This window comes from Penicillium hispanicum (assembly GCF_028827665.1).
Source record: "Penicillium hispanicum strain IBT 35686 chromosome Unknown utg000004l_segment0_segment0, whole genome shotgun sequence".
In the NCBI taxonomy this organism is placed as follows: Eukaryota; Fungi; Ascomycota; class Eurotiomycetes; order Eurotiales; family Aspergillaceae; genus Penicillium; species Penicillium hispanicum.
Window position 1 is genome coordinate 2632455 of NW_026623196.1, and position 20673 is coordinate 2653127.

General features: G+C 53.7%; 11 protein-coding genes across 11 annotated transcripts; 5 read left to right on the forward strand and 6 right to left on the reverse strand.

Annotated features, from left to right (window-relative positions):
* Positions 1 to 168: 168 nt before the first annotated feature.
* On the forward strand, positions 169 to 1878 carry N7459_004761 (Zn(II)2Cys6 transcription factor; the record flags this gene model as incomplete). Its single annotated transcript, XM_056943945.1, has 4 exons — positions 169 to 284; positions 341 to 1045; positions 1113 to 1469; positions 1536 to 1878. 4 exons carry the CDS (start codon positions 169 to 171, stop codon positions 1876 to 1878), a joined length of 1521 nt encoding a protein of 506 aa, XP_056800828.1.
* A 437-nt stretch (positions 1879 to 2315) lies between these two features.
* On the forward strand, positions 2316 to 3407 carry N7459_004762 (uncharacterized protein; the record flags this gene model as incomplete). The annotated part of the gene is made up of 1 exon (XM_056943946.1): positions 2316 to 3407. The coding sequence occupies one exon, from the start codon at positions 2316 to 2318 to the stop codon at positions 3405 to 3407; it is 1092 nt and encodes a 363-aa protein (XP_056800829.1).
* A 166-nt stretch (positions 3408 to 3573) lies between these two features.
* N7459_004763 (alpha/beta hydrolase) lies at positions 3574 to 4802 on the reverse strand (the record flags this gene model as incomplete). Its single annotated transcript, XM_056943947.1, has 3 exons — positions 3574 to 3736; positions 3799 to 4567; positions 4649 to 4802. 3 exons carry the CDS (start codon positions 4800 to 4802, stop codon positions 3574 to 3576), a joined length of 1086 nt encoding a protein of 361 aa, XP_056800830.1.
* A 1595-nt stretch (positions 4803 to 6397) lies between these two features.
* N7459_004764 (putative PHD and RING finger domain protein) lies at positions 6398 to 8348 on the reverse strand (the record flags this gene model as incomplete). The annotated part of the gene is made up of 2 exons (XM_056943948.1): positions 6398 to 8001; positions 8084 to 8348. Coding segments are annotated over 2 exons (1869 nt in total), but the record flags the coding sequence as incomplete, so codon positions are not given.
* Positions 8349 to 9295: 947 nt separating this feature from the next.
* On the reverse strand, positions 9296 to 9891 carry N7459_004765 (60S ribosomal protein eL43; the record flags this gene model as incomplete). Its single annotated transcript, XM_056943949.1, has 4 exons — positions 9296 to 9359; positions 9475 to 9639; positions 9769 to 9799; positions 9873 to 9891. 4 exons carry the CDS (start codon positions 9889 to 9891, stop codon positions 9296 to 9298), a joined length of 279 nt encoding a protein of 92 aa, XP_056800832.1.
* A 725-nt stretch (positions 9892 to 10616) lies between these two features.
* Positions 10617 to 12106, forward strand: N7459_004766 (saccharopine dehydrogenase family protein; the record flags this gene model as incomplete). Its single annotated transcript, XM_056943950.1, has 4 exons — positions 10617 to 10806; positions 10890 to 11037; positions 11092 to 11164; positions 11222 to 12106. 4 exons carry the CDS (start codon positions 10617 to 10619, stop codon positions 12104 to 12106), a joined length of 1296 nt encoding a protein of 431 aa, XP_056800833.1.
* Positions 12107 to 12331: 225 nt separating this feature from the next.
* N7459_004767 (alpha/beta fold hydrolase) lies at positions 12332 to 13764 on the reverse strand (the record flags this gene model as incomplete). Its single annotated transcript, XM_056943951.1, has 6 exons — positions 12332 to 12586; positions 12791 to 13121; positions 13185 to 13294; positions 13366 to 13473; positions 13549 to 13601; positions 13686 to 13764. 6 exons carry the CDS (start codon positions 13762 to 13764, stop codon positions 12332 to 12334), a joined length of 936 nt encoding a protein of 311 aa, XP_056800834.1.
* Positions 13765 to 14346: 582 nt separating this feature from the next.
* Positions 14347 to 14874, forward strand: N7459_004768 (cysteine-rich PDZ-binding protein; the record flags this gene model as incomplete). The annotated part of the gene is made up of 3 exons (XM_056943952.1): positions 14347 to 14505; positions 14601 to 14724; positions 14789 to 14874. The coding sequence occupies 3 exons, from the start codon at positions 14347 to 14349 to the stop codon at positions 14872 to 14874; spliced, it is 369 nt and encodes a 122-aa protein (XP_056800835.1).
* A 335-nt stretch (positions 14875 to 15209) lies between these two features.
* N7459_004769 (mitochondrial 54S ribosomal protein mL46) lies at positions 15210 to 16363 on the reverse strand (the record flags this gene model as incomplete). The annotated part of the gene is made up of 3 exons (XM_056943953.1): positions 15210 to 15512; positions 15582 to 16258; positions 16318 to 16363. 3 exons carry the CDS (start codon positions 16361 to 16363, stop codon positions 15210 to 15212), a joined length of 1026 nt encoding a protein of 341 aa, XP_056800836.1.
* Positions 16364 to 16848: 485 nt separating this feature from the next.
* N7459_004770 (CAF1 family ribonuclease) lies at positions 16849 to 18750 on the reverse strand (the record flags this gene model as incomplete). Its single annotated transcript, XM_056943954.1, has 5 exons — positions 16849 to 17324; positions 17382 to 18015; positions 18071 to 18294; positions 18359 to 18451; positions 18516 to 18750. The coding sequence occupies 5 exons, from the start codon at positions 18748 to 18750 to the stop codon at positions 16849 to 16851; spliced, it is 1662 nt and encodes a 553-aa protein (XP_056800837.1).
* Positions 18751 to 19134: 384 nt separating this feature from the next.
* Positions 19135 to 20521, forward strand: pex26 (the record flags this gene model as incomplete). The annotated part of the gene is made up of 2 exons (XM_056943955.1): positions 19135 to 19601; positions 19624 to 20521. 2 exons carry the CDS (start codon positions 19135 to 19137, stop codon positions 20519 to 20521), a joined length of 1365 nt encoding a protein of 454 aa, XP_056800838.1.
* Positions 20522 to 20673: the final 152 nt, after the last annotated feature.

The following is a 20673-nucleotide window of genomic DNA, read 5'->3' on the forward strand; positions in this document are numbered from 1 at the left end:
CCTGAATCTATATCTGAACGGTTCCTTAATCCATCGCTGAATCTTGTCGGCCGCCCCTAAACCCGTTTGGGAGCTGACTTACATCACATCCATCGACCCCGTCGAGTCGCTGTTCTCACGCCATCAATCTGAAATATTAAATATTTTCCCCTCTCGAATTCCTTCGTCATGGTGTCCGACAAATCCGACAGTCACCAGTCTTTTGCAGGGGTGGCGTGTCTCTCCTGCAAGACCAGAAAGAAGAAGTGCAACAAGGCCCTCCCGAGTTGTGGATATTGTGCCCGGTGCGTTCTCACCAATCTGCCAGGGGGTTCATCGAATTCTAATATCATCCATGCAGGAAGCGCCTGGCTTGTCGATATCCAAGTCCCGGTGTCGATGGCGGCAATCGGCATATCCACCTGGAGCGCCTCAGCCCCATCGTGGGCTCTTCGCTGCTGCTCATGGACACGCTGTCACCCGTCAATCTGTCGAGCCATGTCCCTCTGGATTCGCTGCTGGAGACGGCGAGCGTAGATGAGTTTGTGCATGCGCAAGTACATCGCATCATTCACACGACGGGCCGGTTCCTAGGCGACATTATTCAAGAGTTCTTCCTGGGAATCCATCGCTACGCCCCCATCGTCGGCCGCAAACGCATCTACAATGTGCTTGCGGGCTTGCCGGTTGTCTCGCCCCCAGCAGACTTTTCGATTTTACTTCTCAGCATTTGTTTACATACACACCGACCAAGATTGAACGAGAACCCCGCCTCCTTTGGAATCCATCAGGAATCCCTCTATTTATCCGCCAAATCCCTCTCTAGCCAAGTGCAAGCAATCACCGTCTCCCTAGGCCAGCCGTCGCTGTTTCTCATCCAGGCCAAGGTTCTGATAGCAATCTTCGAATATGGTCGGGGGATGCCAGACACTGCCTTTCTATCCATCGCCGAATGTGCGCGGCTGGGCTACGCGGCTGGTCTTCACCGGCGAGCAAGCAATATCGGAACGGAACCCCAATGGAAAGAGGAAGCTAACACATGGTGGGCCATCAACATCTACGAGCGGTTCGTTTTCCTTCCCTTTGTTCTTTCCAAGGTCCTCTCAGGCTCACTCCTTCCGGCTCGCCAACAGCCTGATCTTTTGCGATGTTGGCACGTCGCGAGATCAGCCATTTTCGGCGGCCATGCCAAGTCCCCATACGCTCCTGCCCACAGAGCCGAAAGATTTAGATTCAACAGAGACCCCGACTGCTACGCCCGTCTCTGTGAGCTGCCTGACCGCAGATGATGTTGGGTCTCTCGGTCGGGGCGCTCAAGCCGCGTGGATACTCGACCAGGTATTCCAAGCGATGCGCGAACCAAAGGGCCAGGCCAGGCTATTCCGGCTTGGCCAAGTCGACAGGACGCTTCAAGAGTTCATGATGCGGCTCATGAAGCAGGTGCGGGAAAGCGACGAGTTACTCTGTGGCGCCATCGCCGTTGTTATAAGGTCAGTCACCCCGATCCAGTTTCCATGCCATGGGGGATGAAACTAGCCACTCACCCGCTGTAACAGAACGTTTTTCTTGCTGCACGAATTTATTCTGGAAGAGAAACCTGCCGTAGGCGAGGAGACTAGCTCATGGCAAGCCCATCTCGATCAGTCGAGGGCAGCCCTTGAAACAGCCACCAAGATGATGATTGATATCATTGATGACGGCTCGCGGATTAGTCTGCCCTCGACATGGCCACCGAGCCGCATCTACCGGCTCCGGGCAGCGTTGACGCACATCAATAGTCGTCCTGAATTACGAAAGGATGCTTGGTTTCGCGATGCCGAGGGGAGGCTACGCGATGCTCTGGATGTATGCAGTTGGTACCGGGGCGCAACGAAGCCCAGTCCTGTCCGGTATCAGTAACTAAGATGGATAGAGAGGTCCTTGGGTCTGTCAAATGCAACCGTTGATGTTTGTGCTTCTATCTCAGCTTCGTTAGCAAAGCACCATGGAAGCTGTACAGCTCCATTCGTAACTTCCACACTGCGTGGTCCACCACAATCCCAGCCTCACATTCTCGTCATAGTAGGTGCTCGATTATATCCTTTGCTCATTTGGTACGCTCCCATCATCCGGCGGAATTGGCTGTTGCCTCTGGCCATGACTCGGTCGTAGTGGCTATGACCAGTTAGTCGCGATCCTCCAGTGGGTCGGGGTGATTCGAAACCTCCATGTCTACAGTAAGATCTTAAGATCCCAGGCTCCAACAATGATTCCCGCGCCGTCCGCTCATTGTATAACAGACGTGCTTCGCCGCGACACCCAGGCTTCCTCCAGACACAATCTCCAAGCCAAACACCATGGCGATTCCACGCATCGACGATCTTGACCCCCGCATCGCCGAATCACTAGGCTATCTGGGCAAAACCCCGGCATGGACCTGCGTAGCCGACAACCGCTTCTGCTACTTTCTCTACGTGCCACGCAACTACCACACGCGCGAGCAGGTCGAGCTCATAGTGCTGATCCACCACAGCGACCGCAACGCATCCGAGATCCGCACACACTTCGCCCCGTTCGCCGACAAGCACGCCTGCATCATCCTCGCGCCGCTCTTCCCCATCCGCGCCGACGACCCCCAGGACAGCCAGGGGTACAAGCAGCTCGCGAGCGGCGATGTGCGATACGACCAGATCGTCCTGTCGATGGTCGACGAAGTCAAGGCGCGCTTCAGCCGCGCCCGCGTCGACCGGTTCTACCTCTACGGGTTTAGCGGGGGAGCGCAGTTCGTCCATCGCTTCGCCTACCTGTACCCTGCACGCCTGAAGGCGCTCGCTTGCGGCGCGCCTGGGTCGCAGACCCTTCCGGACGACAGCCTCCCGTACCCGGCCGGCGTGAAGGATCTCGAGCAAGTCTTCGGCGTGGCGATGCAGTGGGAGCAGGTGCGTGCCGTCCCGACGATATTCATCGTCGGAGAAGCCGATACCGACACCTTCTACTTGACGGCGCGGGGACGAACGCTCGACCCGTCGATTCAGAATGGCCGGCTCGGGGCCACCACTCGTCTCTCGGAGAGTTGGCTGGCAGCCGGCGCCAACTGTCATCTGCAGACGGTGCCGGGGCGGAGCACATGGAGGCTCCGATTTTGGACCATGTCGTGTCGTTTTTCGAGAAGTGCAGGGAGCAGCAACCTTGAGGCTTGGTCTGGTGTGATGCGGCTATTCAATGCACGCAAAATCAGATACGAAGGAGTTCTGGTGGTGCGAATTGGTGCTTACTGGCGCGAGAACAAGATGAATGATATCCCCTTGTGGCTAGTCTGTGTGATCTATCTTTTGATTAGGCAGCTCGTTTATCTTGTTTCAGCGCTGCAATCGCACTCTCCATGGTGCATGTTCTTCTGCGGACGGATTCTGAAGAGTACAAACCTCCCAACTCGACTTCGAATATAATGGATCTGATTCCTTGTTTGTGCTGTTTCCTCCAGAGGGCATACATTACCCACATTCAAACGGCTACTTTGGCATCGCGAATCCCCCCCAAAACAAGTTTCCTAACTGTAAATTGATGCTACTTCAATGGTAGATACACGCCAGGCGTACTCTAACACTTCCCCATCTAGTCCGATTTGATCTCGAAAGGACCAGCTACAGGGTTGCTCAATGCCCAAGAAATGCCGGTATTATAAACCTCATCCCACTTCTTACTCGCGGACAACTTATCTCCAAAGCGGCGGAATCCATGGGGCACGCCACGGAAAACATGGATATTAGTAGGGACTCTACAGGGACAACAGTCAGTGTTCTACCATGTCATCGATTCGAGGGCATGATCCACGCCTACCCATTCTCACTGAGCAGCTTTCCATAGAAAAGGGCCTCGTCACGAAGTGGATCATTGCCGGCAATGCCAAAGACCGTGGGAGGGAGATCCTTCACATATTCCGCAGGTGCGTTGTCCGGGTTCATTCTGTAATCCCTCTCGGCGCCCTTATAGCCCGCAATTCCCAGCAGCTGCGAAAACAAGTTCATCCGGCTCATGGGCAGAAGCGGTGCCTCGGCACATTGCACCAGACTTGACAGCTCAGGGCTGCGCAGCATCTCCCGCCGCGGGGCGTAGTAGTCCGGGTTGACCACGCAAGGGATCATCAGGACCTGTCCTCGGATCTTGGGATACTCTGCCAGGCGCTTGTTATCGCCGTGCAGCTGCGCCAGGGTCAAAGAAGCGGTCAACTGGCCTCCGGCCGAGATTCCACCGACTACCACTTGGTCGGCTCGGCCGCCGAGCTCTGTGATGTGCTCGTGCACCCAGACGAAACCATCCTCGACATCGTTCCACGCGGTTGGGTAGCGGAACTCCGGGGTGTGGCGGTAATCCAGGTTGACCACCGTGACGGGGGTGGCCTGTTCTGCTTGTGAAACAACAATCCGAGCGCAGGTTGCGTCTTCCGAGGGGGCAGTGCCGAAGAGATAGCCTCCACCGTGTAGGTGGATGTACACGGGAAGACGCTGCGAGAGAGGAATATCCACGGGGCGATAGCTGCGTGCGTCAATGGCGGTTCCGTCGCGAGCAGTGAACTTGTGTTCTTGGATGTGAACTTTAGAGCCGAGGTCTATGTCGGTGTTAGTAGCGAGGCAATCGACTCATGGATCGACCGTTCTAACGCCTTTTTATTCGGCATGATTTCACTGACCTTCCTGAACTAAGGCCTGAGCCGATATTTCTTCGCGGCTTTTGTTCATCACTCTCTTCAGGTCTTCTGGATCAAGCTCGGGCACTGAAGGCAGAGTAGACTCGAGCGCGATCCAGTCTGCGCTGGGCCCGGTATATTCAGAAAAGTCAGCCATATTTGCAACAGCGATTTGCAGTATTTAGCACGTCGTATGTAGTATGAAAGCGTGAGAAAATAAGAAGAAAAAGAAGAAGTCCACTGCCTGCGTATAGATGCTTAACAATGATTGCCGCTAGTCAGGGCCGGTAGAAGCGGGCCCGACGGAGTGATGTCGTCCCGAGGCTTCCAATGATGGACCATCTCGACAGCTGTTGAGCCGATGCAAACACGGCGTGGATTCCATCCTGCGTCATGCAGCCTGTTTGCTTGCGTTGTCGCCTTTGTCTCGAGTCTCTAGAGCCAATGTGAGGATAAAACTTGCATTCCAAATATCCGTCCCTGACTCGCGTCACTTCATCACTGGGATTCGTGGTGGAGCGCCGACCCCGTTGAAGGCTTCGCCTCGGTTCGGCAATCTGCAATGCGATGCCCCGCATACCATCTGCCAGATGGGACTCGCGATGGTCGGTTATGGCAGCGGCAGGTGAATAATAGAAGGCCGGGTTGGGTGTATGCGGTAAAGGAGAATCAATCCATCGGTCTTGCGACTCACCCCTGGTTGCACTTCGGTCAACCATGGATCCCGGCATACTATCAGATCCACCATCTCGCTCTTTGCACAAGGTCGCCATCGTCACAGACGCGGGCTGTCTCGGCAATGGCATTGGGGATGGGCACGCAATTTCCATCCTCGCCGACGACGGGTGCGATGTATTTTACATCAACCTCAACCAACCTAGAATAGGTTCATCACGCTTTGGAAGAAATCCGAGTCAATGGTGTTTGACCGGGGGTAAGTGTGTCTCCAGATGTTTCGGACAAAACGGATGAGCCAGTGCGAAGATCTATAAAGCTGTGGGTGGAGGAAATCGGCAATCAAGACACTCACCTAGGATATCTTTGTGCTGCGATGCCTGATGTGAGGCAGGGCTCCGTATCGATCGATGCGGGTGGCGGTTCTTTTTCCCCTCTTGTCTTCGGCTTGACGTCTCTACCCTATGGTAGACCCTTCTATCACATCGCCCGCAGTCTCGGCACTCGACTACATGATCACCTATTCAACAATCAGTCATAGTTTTGGCTTGCGGCGGATACCTGCTACGGGCATGGTACCGATGGCTTAGGTATATTCTATAAATGTGGTGGCATGTGATGTCCAAGGAGATATGACGGTCATTGATTTACAAGATGGAAACTTCAATATTCAAAGCATCACGGCTAGCTTTACGTGTGCTAAGTAGAGGAACTGGCTGCAAGAAGGTAACTCCATGGCCGATGCAATGAGGTCCAGACCAAGGTCAAGATGGAGACTCAGTATATAACATTGAAAGGAACCCTAGAATCCAACACCGAAGAAACCAAGAATTGACCCAAATCGCTATCGCGTCAAGGGTATGTGCGAAAATCGAAAAGACAGGGGGAACAGTTTGCATATCGTTATCCCTCGAGAAATAAAAAAAAAAAAAAAGGAACAAACAAGCCAAGACGGAATCCTGGAGGGTACAAGCGCCAAGATGATAGACATATCGCCGGAGAAGCCCGTTGCAAAGCTCAAGGAATAACGCCATCAAATGCCGGAGGTCATAGCAGTCATCGTACATTGCAAGTACCATCGTCGTCAGCATCGGAATCAGATGTGACCATAGGCTGTTTCTGTCTCTGTTTGCCTTTGATCTTGCTAGGTAGCGCATCAATGGTCTTTTGCACTTCGTGCTTGGCAGCCTGTTCAAGATCGAGCTGGGACTCTAAGCTGAGCGACTCAGTATCCCCAACCTTCTCGTAGAGCATGCGGGATATAGTGCGGTTGATCTCGGTATATTGATCCTTGGACACGGTCTTCTCACGATAGTGGGGCTTAAGTGCTGCGCCAACCATTTTCTGAATGGCCGATTTAACGGCAAGAGAAGGTCCAGAACGGGTGGGCGACGTATCGGGGGAACGGCTTTGTGCTAGTTCCAGAGCTCGGCGGGGGATGCGAGAACGTGGTCGGATAGTCACACGTTGCGCCGTTGACGCCTGCTGTGTGGGAGAGGCTGGACTGCCAGAGAATGAGACCTCGGGGGAAAAGGGAGGCGAGGAGGGCTCGGCAGGAGAGGAGAGTTGGAGTGGTGAGATGGGGCGGCTGCGGGGGAAAGGTGGTGGAGTTGTAGAGGAGAGACGAGGAGACGAGTGACTGGAAGAGACGGGGGAGATGGAGGGTGAGGATAGACCAGGTGTTGCGTGATCTGTCGGGGCAATGGACGTAGGGGCGGATGGTCCGTGAGAGCTTGGATGAGTGGTGGGAGATGCTTCTTCCACCTCTTTGAGGAGAGACGACAAAAAGCTCGGCTCGCCCGGAGCATCTCCGTTTAGTCGGGCATTTGAGCTCGCAGCTCTTGATGATTCACCATTCTGTTGAGCGAGCGCAGCTAGCTCTTGAGGTCGCCTGGTACGTGGGCGCTTGAGTTTCCGCTGTGGCTCTGTCGGCTCGGGGGACGGGGACAGAGTGGGCTCCTTGCGCTTTCTAGCAGCATTCGGATTGTTCTCAATTTCCCTGGCCCTCTCAAACGCATTCCAGGCCCGCATTTCCTCGAGGGATTCCGGCTCAGGCGTTGGCTCTCTGGGCACCCGAGGCCGTGAGGGCCGAGCAGGTTCAATATCAAAGAGGTTGGCGGTATCCCGGAAGCGGTTGCTGCCACCCTGCCTCTCAGCGACTTCAAACCGGCGTTGCCACGCTCGAAACTCGCGCTGATTAGCTTCTTCCCGACGACGTTGCTGCATGAGACGCTCGGCAGAGCGGTCATCATCGAAGGGAAAGTCCAAGTCGATATTCAGATGATCCCAGACAGATTGCCATACCCGGGCCCAGTGAAGCGAATTGATCTGGTTGTGACTCTGCATTCGCCGTTGCTGCGCCCGTGTACGACGAGCGCGCCGCTCAGTGGAGCGGGCAGGTCGAGCAGATACCTCCGGAGCTGGTCCTAGCAGACGTTGGGTCTCGCATGTTGCGCAGTACCACGACCCTGAGGGGATCTCGTCCAGTCCTACACAGTAGAGATGCGAGGGAGCATCACATCCATCACAGAGAAGCAGCACATCCTCGTTATCTGCCTCGCCACAGATTGTGCAGGGTTGGAAGTCGATGACATCTTCCTCCGCATATTCGATAATCATCGAAGGGTCGACCTCGGCGACCTGCACTCGGTCTTGGACGGCATAGGATGAAGTAACAGGGCCTATATTATTCATGCGCAATCAGTACTGAGCTCTCCCACTAGGATGGTTTTATGAACCTCCCGGAAACAAGGGAGCACATACCTCCGATGTGGTCACTCAACTCGACCATGTTGAAGCTGCGACGACATATGGGGCAGCTGTTGGCCCGCTCGACCCAGGGTTTCAAGCAATTATTATGCAGGATATGTCCGCACGGGAGCAGCTGGGCGATCTGGCCGGGATCCTCGTCGCCGGGCGCTTCAGCCTTGACGGGAACATCGTCGAGATGCGGTCTTGGCACGGGCTCGGCGGGATCACTGGCGCTTTCGCCAAGGTCTCCTAAACAGACAATACAGGTGTCGGACATGGACAGGAATGAAGCCAGGGGAGGAGCGGCTGAGCGGCGGCATGAAGAGCGATATGAGGAAGGAGAAAGAGCGTGTGGGGAGAAGTACAAGCCGGGCCTTTTGAAGGTGGGCCGGATTTCCGGTCTAACGCAAAATGGGGCGGCCAACGTGACGGAGGCGAATCATACGCATTTGGGCGAGCGCCCTATCATGCCTGGCGGGCCAAGGGCTTACCCGACGATGAGAGTGAATGTGGTTGCGAGAGAAGTTTCGAGTGCTGCGCAGTGCGATCGCCCTTGCTGTAGCGTCCCAGACTGCCAGGGCCGCATCTCGACCTACGCTAACGATGCATATGGAGATATGTACATCGTTTTCGGCGGTGGCCTAAATTAGGCTCTACAGATAAGACATTCCGACCGTCATTCCTCTAGTGCGTCCAGTTCATCTGGTAAGCGAGCTCCATCGTTACAAAGGTCTTGCAGCTGAGCTGAGAGTGACTCGGAGAGGGTGAGATTCCAGTTGACCAGTAGACGTCCAGCGTGCAAGTGGACCAGAATGGAAGGCGCCCTGAGACTCGGAATTCATGCAAGACCATAATAGGTGACCGGAGTGAATTGAAAATTGAACAGTACGAGAGAAGTGTCTACAACTGTTGCTGTACGACCAGCATGAGAGCAGACAAAGATAGAGCTGATCCACGCAAAAATGCAGGCATCGGATCGTGACTGGGTGGACACATCGACTGCAAAGCAAATGACGACAGACGGATTGCAACGGCAGGTGGCGTCGCTCTTCTCATGTCGGCGATAGTCAACAGCGCGGCCATCGAAGGCCATTCGGATCGAACTACACAGGATTCCGGGGGACTGAAACGGAATGATGCAAAACCCTTAGATTCCGAAGTTTTTCATTTTTGGTATTCAGACGTGACCGTAGAAGAGAAAGGAAACCACATTTTTCATCCCGTTTAAACCTCAGCAATCTCACGGAGACGACGGATGGTCGAGCGGGTGGCGGCAGCGGCGGGGGTCCTATAGGGAATCAGAAGTCAGTTCCGACTTCACCAGATGGAGAAGTCGACTGGGGTCGATGGACTTCCATCACTCTCCTCCCAGTCGACTTCAATAGTTGAGTGGTCCAACTTACGAGACGGCGTAAGCACCACCGGCAACGGTCTTGTGGCAGCCCTTGCACTCCCAGATACCAACAGCCTTGCGCTTGACGGTGTTCTTGCCGCAGAAGGTGCAGACGTAGCGGGCGTGCTGGGTGATTTCCATCTTCTTCACCTGCTTACGCAGGGAAGCACCGTATCTGTGAGGAATCTTTGGTCAATATCGGAGTCTTTATGTGGCATGGTGATGGCAGTCGACGGTTTTGTCGCTGGAGGATCATTCTCGTTCGTGGGCACGGGCAATATCGAGTATGAGGTGTTGAGCATACCTGGTACCGTATTTACCGGTGATACCGACCTCTGGGGAAAACAGTTAGCATTGAATTGCAATCAGAATGTGGTGGACAGTGTCCATGAGAGAGAAGAGACATACTCTTGGTGCGCTTGGTCATCTTTGCTGTGCGGCTGGAGGTTGAAGATGGAGGAGCAGATCGAAAAGAGGCTGCGGAAAGAGTGGTTGTGGGTGGGCTCGCTTAGGGCTCCAGGCCTGAGCGGTCTGTGTGGTCACCTGATGCAGCATTCTCAATTATGTCATGGATCACGTGTGGCCCAGTGGTTCTTTCTGCCTCAGGTGTTAATGTGGGCCTTCTCGGTTTCCCAATGAATGTGAAGGTTCTGATTCTGCAGCGCCATGCTTGGGCGACAACGCTCTTGATTGGTGCTGGTGGTATCAACATTATGGAATCCGCTTCCCTGGTGGTGCGTGTACGATGTCATACATCCCTAGCCATCTTCCTAGCTCAAGATGTCATATCCTCCCGCTATGTGTGTCATCCCATACATGTAGTACATAGTTAACTATCTCCCTTCTGAACATTCAACCTTGATGAATCGGTGTAACTTAACCCTCCGGTCACGTGTATCCACAATGAGCCCGAGCAACGAGCGCAGAAGCTTGCAAGCTTGCAAGCTCGCACGGCGTCGGCCAGACTAGTTCTCCGCATTATTGTGTCAACCGGCCGACCTCGTCCGCAACTTAAATACCTTAGATCCCCCTGTTCCCAACCATCCCTTCCCCAAGCATTACCAGCATTCCCTCATCCTGAATTCTGCCGAGGAGCTTGTGATCCTCCCGAGAGCTACGTGTGGAGCTTTCCCATCGAATAAGAGTACCCAAATGGCCTCCCTGCGCCAATACGACTTGGTCCTGCTGGGCCCAACTGGCTACACTGGGCGACTCTGCGCAGAGCATATTGTGAAAAACCACCCTACAACGCTGAAATGGGCGGTCGCCGGTCGTTCAGCGCTAAAGATGGAGCCAATCGTCCAGGAGCTCAAGGCTTTGAACCCTGACCGCATTCAGCCAGGTATACAGGCTTCTAATCATTGAGTCTCCGGCTCGTATTTACTCCGGCATTGAATAGCGGGCTAATCGGGGGGTGTCCATTAGATGTCCTGGTTGTACAGCTCAACGAAACAGAGTTGAGGGATCTGGCCCAGAAGACGAGACTCATCCTCAATTGCGTCGGCCCCTTTCACCTGTACTCTACTCCCGTGGTAGAGGCCTGTGCCACCAATGGCACTCATTACATGGATATGTGAGTGTCTCTTGCGGTAATTATATCCCGACCTGGACTGACCTGCCATGAAAGCACTGGTGAAACACCTTGGGTCAAGTTGATCATCGATAAGTACCATGAGACTGCCAAAGCTAATGGTGCAATTGTAAGGATTGTAGACGTTGTGTGAAATCCTCCCGATTTCCATGCTAATGACCCCCAGATCATTCCCTCAATGGGTGTTGAAAGTGCCCCAGCAGATTTACTCGCCTGGTCCCTCGTCAAACGCATCCGCGAGGACCTTGGTTCCGCAACACGAGAGATTAACAGTTGCATTAAGGAGCTCAAGTACGATATTCTCCGGTGGTATTTGTTGACATGTCTAACGATCATGCACAGAAGTTCCGGCGCCAGTGGTGGCACCCTCAATACCATCCTGAGCATTTTTGACTGGCTCCCGGTCTCCGAGCTCCTCAAATCTGCCGGTCCCTTCTCGTTGGCCGCGTCAGCACCACCCAAGGGTGTCGGTGATGAATCGATCATTCAGAAGCTTCTGGGCGTGCGCTCTATTAGCGATCTGGGCACCTTGACGACTTCACCCAACGGAATGGCGGACATGGCCATCGTGCTACGCAGCAGCACCCTCATGCCCGAATTCTACGGCAAACGGTTCTTCTTCCGCCAAATGCTGGCCGTGCGCAACGTTTTCGTCGGCGCCGCTATTCATATCGCTTTCATACTTGGCATGTCGCTAATGATGCTCCCTCCTGTGCGCTGGCTATTGCGCAAGGTTGTTTACGCCCCCGGAAATGGCCCAACTACACAAGAGGCGATCAATGATCGTGTGGAATACCACGCTGTCGCAACTGCTGACCAAGATACTCCGTCGCCGAAACGCGCGTTCGGCAAGTTGACTTTCGAGGGCAGCTTGTATGTGCTCTCGGGCTTGCTCCTTGGCGAGGCTGCTTTGGTTGTCCTTGAGGATGAGGAGAAGGTCAAAAAGGTCTCGCGTGGTGGCATCGTGACTCCCGCGACGTTGGGTCAGAACTTCGTCGATCGTCTCGACAAGGTCGGGTGCATCATCACGACCAAGGTGTTCGAGTACTAGTCCCAGATGCACCTGTGGCGATACGTCTATGCTTTCTTGCCTTTATTCGACCTCGCTCCTACGCTCTGCTCACGTTTCACGATTTCAGGTTCATCTGCTCTGCCATGCCGTAATCTTACGCTGGATGATTAGATTCTACTCACAATATCCAATGTGATACGTTCATAGCCTTGTCTAGCACACATATTGAAGATTATACCTCAGCTTTTAATACCGGCCAACAATTCAAAGGCTCCCAGATCGTTCCCCTTTGAAGACTACGCCCTGAAACCACTCGACAATGATCTCATTGACCTCCTGAGGCTTTTCCCAAAGCGCCCAGTGCCCCGTATCAACCTGCTTCTGGGCCAAATTGGGCACAAGCCGCGCCATCGCTTTGCCCAGATGCGGGGGCAAAGCCACGTCCCGGAGGGCCTGGACAAATAGCACGGGAACGGTAATCTGGCGGTCGAGAATAGCAAGCTCGTCTTCGTAGTTGACCTGGCGAGTTCGGTACCAGTTCACTATGCCATGTCAGCCACCACCATACGACCACCGACGGACCAATTGAGCAGCGATCACATACGTGGTCCATGGATACCATTCCTCGCAAACTCGGTCGCATAATACTCCAATTCCTGGGCCGTCAACGTCAGCAAGGCTCATTCATTTCGGGGACAGTATCAGGTCCCGTTTCGCACTCACCTCTTCGTTCACGAGGCGCGAAGGTCTCACTGCTGGTAGTTTCTCCGCCAGCACGCCCTTGCTGATGTCAATCCCAAGCTCCCCCGTCTCCGTGCGCCCGCCGTACAAGGTCGTCAGAAATTGCTTGATCTCCGTCTTGGAGCGAATGATCTTCTCGACATCACCGCTCGCAAATTGCACCTGGTACCCGAAATGCGGCGCGACCGTGCGCACCAGGTCCTCGAGCGCGGTATAATCTGCGCGCGGTGGGAAATACGGCACGCACACAGTGAAGAGGTGACTGACCAGATCCGGATGCCACAGAGCAACGCGGTAAACCAGGCCGGCGCCCCTTTTCCACGTACACTGCGTGTCAGTCTTCGTTTTTTTCTCTTGGGTGTGGATGTTTTCTTACCAGTCGTGTCCACCCAGGATGATTTTAGACTCGCCCAGGTGCGAGGCTAGCGCTTTGATATCGTCCGCGCAGCGTTTGTAAGAGTATTCGGTAGGACTATCCGGGGCGTCCTATTTGTTTCCCCTAGATGAGCCTTTGTTCTCGGGTGCAAGCACCTAGGAATTTTGGCCGCGATGCTCACCGTTCGACCGTAGCCCAGACTGTCCGGAGCGACCACCCTCAGTCCCAGGTCGACCAGCATAGGGATCTGGTAGCGCCATCCCATGGAGAGATCTGGGAAGCCGTGGATCTACAGAAGATGTCACAATGAGTAGCCGCCCAAGAACGATGTCTTTCGATGAGACGGGTTCGCGTGGCTGTTTACCAGGAAGATTGTCGCGCGGTATTTGCCTAATTGCGGCTGGCTGAGTAGGTAACCTGAGGAGGAGCATGGTATCAGGTTCTGCATGGTCTTCTCATTCATTGGGTATTTGATTGGGACTTGAAAACTCGTCTACCTACCGTAGTTGCGCCCGTTGACGGTGGCTGATCTGTACTCGATGCGTTCATCGCCGGCGGCCTGGATCTTGTCGACGGCCATTTGATGCGAGGGTCTGCGAGATTCTGGATTTTGACAGTGCTGTTACAGATTGAAACAATCGTTGAATATGTAGCGCTGGTGGATGCCGGTCACATCGGGGGAATGTGTTGGATATATATCGAGCATCGCCGAGGTTGAACAATCGTTGACCCCGCCAACCCCACACAAATTTGACCGATCACATCAATCCAGCTGCGAAAGAAAAGCGATAGTCAAGACCGTCGATCCCGAGACTGATTCTACAGCAGATGGACATGAAAACAGGCCCCATACAAGAATTCCAAGGAAGTTGTGTGAGCAGCAGGTTGAACGTGGTTGGCACCCTAATTTGATTGTTGATTTCTCCAAGATACTCACACCCCCAGCAAAATCCATTCATCTTGGGCTGGCGCTATTGACAAACCTCTATTTCCACTGGATTCTTTCCCACATCTGCCTTTACTATTTTCTGATCTCGTCCTATCTTTACTCCTCTTCACAAGTCTTGGCAGGCGGTGGCGGCCCCGATAACATCATCGTCCAATCCGCCCGTATAACTATCAGTCCACTTTCACTTCCATCTCACGCCGACCACGATCAATCATGGTCTGCGCAAAATGCCAGAAGAAACTCAAATCTACTGAGCTCGTCACACCGGGCGTCAAGCGCAAAAATGACATGTACTATGGCTCCCCGGCCAGTACTGTAGGCGGCGGCTCGGCGACCGGGAAATCGACGCTCGGCGCTACAGGTGTTGGCAAGGTATGTTGTGATCATGTCCTCCTCCAATGTCACACATGTTGTAATTTTGCACGGTGGAGGTGTGGAGGCTGCGGTGTAGCTAACAGGCTCTGCAGAACAAACTACTCAGTTCCAAGGCGAAGAATCCGTATGCGGCTTATGCCTCGTCGTGTGATTTGTGCAAGACCAAGGTTGAACAGGGGAAGAAGTATTGCCAGAGCTGTGCATATAAGAAGAATGGTAGGTTGTTGGTCGTTGATTATCTTGGCTCTGGCTGCCATACGATTTACTGACTGTTTCTTAGCATGCCCAATGTGCGGGAAGAGTCTGGCGGGCAAGGTATCCAAAGACCAGCCACTTGTGCAGGGTCAGAAGTCTAGTTCCAAGTGATTCTTTCATGATGATATGCACTGGTCGGGTGTGGCGTTCTGGAGTCGGGGCAAGGTTGCAAAGAACTGTACTGTATTTCGGATAGACTTGATATTTTTTTGATGGAAATCAATTGATTGACAGTGCAAGAAAATAATCTAGTTATACATGGCGTGCTCGGTGAGAATATATGCAGTGCGTCCTCGATAACGCTTTATGTCAGACCATATTGTCATTTGTCAGGTCGACAATTTGGCTCCGCGCTTTCCCCGAATTCATGCACAGCCGGCTCTACCGGTGGAACTGCTTCAAACATCACGCTCTCTTGATACAAGTCTTGGTTGAGACCAGGCTCCTTACCGCTCAGCCAGCATGTTCTTGATCTGGCTGTAGTACTGCTGCGACACGTATTTGGAAATCTCCTCCTTGGACAGCCACTTGAACTCCTTCAGGCCGTGCACGTTGGCGGCCAGATCAGCCTGTCCAGCCATGATGCGGGACTTCATGAAGAAGGTCTTCTCGCCGTGAAGTTCGGATCCGGTCGCCTGGTCAAGTTGGGGCTTGCGGAAGGTGTAAGAGTAGTGGCCCACGGGGTGGTAGCCAATCATCCAGGAGTTCATGTTAACGCCAGCGGACTGGGAAAGGGTGCGCTCAGCAGCCTGGAAAAAGGACAAACATGTTAGCAAGATCGAAACACGTCCGGCTAGTAGTGGCTGTTGAAGACTCACCTGACGAAGAGTCTCGTCGACTTCCACCGGCGAACTGGGAAATTTCCAGAATCCCTCCTTCGACTGAACAAGTAGATACAGAGTTCGGGGGAGCAACCGGTTCAAACTCTTGTCATCACCCTTCTTGTCGGCTTCCGTCACCCGCGAGAACGGTCGTGGGATCTCTTCCTTCTTGCTGGTATCCTGGGATGTAGCATTGGCTGTGGATTCGGCATCTTGCACCAGCATCTCGACCTGGTGCTCGGGTTTAGACTCCTGGGCGCCAAGAAGGAGTTCATCGTTCCATGCATCCTTAGCGTACGCGTTGTAGTTTCCGATGTCGCGGGCCGGAGTGCGGCGCTCCTGGATCTTCTTCTTCCAGTCCTCATCCGCCGGCGTGCCGCGCTTGAAATAGAAATATTTAGTGAAGGGAAGAGCCAGGCGCTCATTCAGGCGCTTCTGATAGAAGAAGAATGCTTGTTCGAATGGCTCGAGATCGCGGGTGATCTGAGGTGGACGGGAGAGAACCACACCGGCCTTGATGGTGTAGACGGGCTTGACAACGGGGAAGGTAGAGGTCGAAGAGGAAGGTTCTGGTGAAGCAGCGGTAGTCTCGGTCGCAGCCGCGGTGGCATAGTTGCGGCGGCCAAGGGTCTCTTGACAGCTTCTGCAGACGCCGGAGTCGATTCTTGATGGGCCTGGATTGGGGGTGAAGTCAGCGTCGGACCGGGATCAGGAGATCACAGAAAATACATACGGAGCAGCGACGCTATGCGCCGAGCGCCATTGGATCCTGTTGACATCGTCGGTGGGTGGGAATTCGTCGAAGTCGACCTGGTCCCTGTTGACGATGATCGACTCCGAGAAAAGTTGCTGTGGTCACGTTTGCGCTATGCCCAACACGGCTAGCGGGACTCGGGCGGCTTTAAAACTCGCATTCTTCGTTTTCCTCTCTTCTCTTCTCCAGGCACCCGTTTCCTTATCGTCACTGCGTTCAGTTTTTCCCACGGCCAGTCGATCATTAAGTGGTGCTGAGAGCAACATGCGGCTATTTTTCGCTAGCGGTACCTTCTTCAATTCAAGGTGTACTGTTAGATAGCTGCTGCAGACAGATCGGCACCCACTGCCAAATTTTTTGATCGCTATTTCTATCTCCTGCGAAGCTGTATCCAATATTCAAGAAATGCAAAAAAAAGAAGTGCTCTGGCAACGCTCTCTTCACTGGCTCGCGCTCTTATCAACCACCTGCCCTGCCCCTAGTCTCTGGAGAAGCTACTTATGCAGTCTCCTAGGTAGTCATCTCACCATCGACTCCCCCCGTCAGGTGTAGGGTCTTCTCATTCGTACCGAAAACTCGCAGCCTGTTCCCATAGACTTCCCAAAACTGACTACCCAGACGAGGCACCAATAGGCCATGGCAGATCTTGACTGCCACGTCGTCCGACCCGAGATCGGCGAGCGATTGGCTACATGGCGGCACTTCCGTAGGATCCTCGTCACCCAGATCGATCAAATTGCCCTGGCTGATTCCGGTCGCCTGGTCTTGATGATCATCTTGCATGAGATCATAAATGAGATTTGTCTTGCTGCTGGAGATCCCGATCGCCATGTCGTCAAGTGCTGCCTTTTGGGACTTAGGCATTCCTTTGCCTCGGTGAAGCTGGGCCGAGAGCTTGATGAACGCGATGGCAGCGAGCATGCTGTCATAACCAGCCTCGTGGCTGCTCTTGGAATACAGGTACTTCGAATGCAGGGAGTCAATCTCTGGAAGAAAGGGTTAGTATCTCACGGCAATGATGGATAAAAGCATCCCAAACATACCAATCTTGGGGAGCGAGATCTTGGCCATCTTTCGGTTGATCTCCTCCAAGGAAGATAAAGGGTTCAGAGAGCCACAGTCATGAGTGGCTAGATACTTGGTGTCCACGACCATAGGGAACAGCTCGTGGATCCGGACCTGGAATTCCTCCACGGTGTCTGGCAGCGGACCCAGGAAGCATTGATGGAAGAAGACCAGGTCTGTGAAGCAATTGTGCCCAACAAACACTGGCCGATTCCCCGCAACCCGGGCTTTCAATCGGTCCGACACTTCTTTCAGCGTGAACTTTGGCTGCGTCTCTCGGGCCATGAGAGCATTCAATGCCTGGGGCTCAAGATCCGTCAAGTCTCCGCCAACCAAGGCCTCGACTACCCACCGACATCCCACGTGTTTCTGAATCCGGTATTTCGCCGCCTTCACCTTTTCTTCCAAGGTCTTCTTCTCACGATCCGGGTCCGTATGTTCGATTTGGACGAAGTGGGACTTGCTCCTGGATGTGAGGCTCGGATACTCAGCGCTTATGAGCTGATGCACAAGCCATTTTTGCATGTTACTCAGCAGCTTGGGCAGGGCGAGGCCTTGCCTGAGGGGTTGAAGATGATAGGGTGGTGGGATATTGAGATAGTCTTGTTTATGCTGATCAACATGGTCAGACCTGCGGTGCGGGTATCATGGATGGAAGAGCACTTACCTTGCCTCCTTTCGTCCAATTGCTGATTGTTTGCCGGACCGCACGGAGGAATTCGATAGATTCCTGGTCAGTCTCGTTGACCTCTACTGCCTCAACGGGCTCGGGGTTATATTTCTGCTTGGCGCGTTCCACGGCCTGGGCCTCTTCTTCACGAGACAGGTATCGCACGCCATGCTTGCAGATAGCGTCTATGCTGAACTGATTGCCTAGCAGGAATTCGACCGCTGGGACTGGTTAGCAGTGCTTAAGATGAAAGACCAGGCGATATGTTCACGCAAAGTAACATACACCAACTCATAAATGTCCAGTCTCGGTTGACATCGAGGGATCGGTCCACAAGAGGACTAAGGTTGATGTTGTAGGGTTTGAGGGTGTAGGTGGCTGCCCAAGATCAGTTTTACAATGCGAACCGACTATCACAAGCATATTTGAGAAGAGCACATACCATTCTCAGTGTTCTCATGGCAAATGGTCAGACCCAGCTGGAGGATCTGATATTTTTCCGCGGCAGCCTTGTTTTCGGCGTAACGGTCTTGGAGAGATTGGGTCTTCGGGCCCAGGCAGCTGGGAGACATGGGAATTCCGGACAACTCGAGATCCAGGGAGACAAAGCAGCTTGTGGAAATCTCGTTCAACACCCACGGCAGGTAGTTGGTGAAGTTCTGATTGGTCAGTTCCATCTTGACCTTGGTTTCGGTTCTGGTCCGGGAAAGTGAGGTCTAAGAAGAGAGAAGAGAAGGAGGTGAGATAGGTAGAGATGAAGCACCCTGGCACGACATATGAGGCCACTGTAGAAATGGCAGCATTCACTTCAGTTTTTTTTTTTGGTCCAGAGATGACATTTTACACAGCATGGCATAGACGTCCAACACAGCAACAGTTGATCCATATAGATCCTCGGTCCCGTGACTAACCCCGGACTCGGACGAGCCGAGGGAAAACGACAGCCGATCGCAGCCCCAAACGCCATTCCCGACCTCCATAGACTTCGCCTTCCTCCGCCTCCTCCTTCTCCTTCACTGATCCCCTCCGTCTCATGATTATTTGTTGGCATGACTGACGGCATGGCGTCTCACACTCTCACCTCGCCGCCCTCCACTTTCAGCTCCACCTCCCCCACGAAGCTCTGCTCCAAGACCTACAAGAAAGCCTCCCAACTCTATCTCACACGCCGCCTCCCGGAGGCGCTCGCAACGCTTCAGCCTATCATCACCGTCCCATCAACCCAAGATGACCAGTATACCAATGGCGACCATTCCACAGCGGTCGCGCCGATCGCCACCGCCCTCGGCACGTGGAGAATCAAGGTGTGGAATCTTTACATCACACTTCTCAGCGCAATAGTGGACATTGGCGCAGAAGAAGGGAAGAATCAATTCGGCCAGAAGGAGTGGAAGGCGATCGCAACACAGGTCCGAGAAGGCGATATTTGGGAGACGGTGGTCCAGACCGGCTACCAAGGCCGAGAAGGCTCCGTGGACGCGGAGGTCGTCTTTAACTTGTCGGTTCCCCAGCAATGGCTACGATTAACGTCAGCTGACAGTTATCAACAGAGCGACGCTACTTCTGACCCATTCGTCCTCCCAAGCACTTAATCAGCAACGCCTCGAAACGTACCTGTCGTCATACGGACAACCCAACCTAGATCTTGCAGACCGACTCAACGATGCCTCCAGTGAATTCCAGCTCAGCCGAATCTCTGGAGCGAGCGGGGCCAATACCCCGAAGGATCTGACTGCCCGTGCGCGCATAATCGAGCTGTTCACACTGCATGTTCTCCCTCGTAACGGGGAATGGGAATACGCAAACGAATTCATCAACCTGAGTGAAGTCCTGGACGAGGAACGAAAAGAGCTTTTCTTGCAAACGCTGGAAGGTCTCAAGGAAGAGAAGGAGAGGGGAGAGATGCGCGCTGCAGAGTTACAACGGGCCAAAGATGAGGAACTCGGGCGGCAACAAGAGGAAGAACGTCGGAGAGCTGAAGAAGAGACGGCTGCCGCCGTCGGCGCTACTGCCTCTCGCTCACAGGCAAACGGGCATAAGCGCAACACCAGTGAAGTGGACTACGGGATTGAGAAAGGAAGTCCCCGCAATACTGCCAAGGGCAAGTCATCCAGATCGTCAGACAAGTCGCCCAACGGCAAGCCTTCCACACGCACCGCGCTATCATCATCCAGCAGCTCCAGGAGTTCCAAGAAACAGGTCAAGCCGGAGCCCCGAGGCAATCAGGCTCGAGCTGTCGCCACGGCGCTCCGCAATCTATTTAAGCACATCATGGACCAGGTCTCTGGGAATCCAATGTCATTAGTGCGCACCGTGCTCTTTTTGCTTGGTATTCTGATGGCGCTGAGCCGACAGGATGTACGTGAACGACTTCGCAGGATCACGCGCTCTGCATGGCAAAAGGTAAAGGGCACCGTGGGTATGGGCGTGAAGGTAAGCTATATCTAAGATATGGACTCAGCCCGTAGAGTTGCCTCGGGCGATGAATGACTTCTCGTGTAAATTTGTTTTTTATTTGGTCTGGATATCCCCCAATTCCCAGCCGTGCAATAGCGGGAAAATTGATGTCGCATATACATTTCTTTCGAGTGTGATTTCTT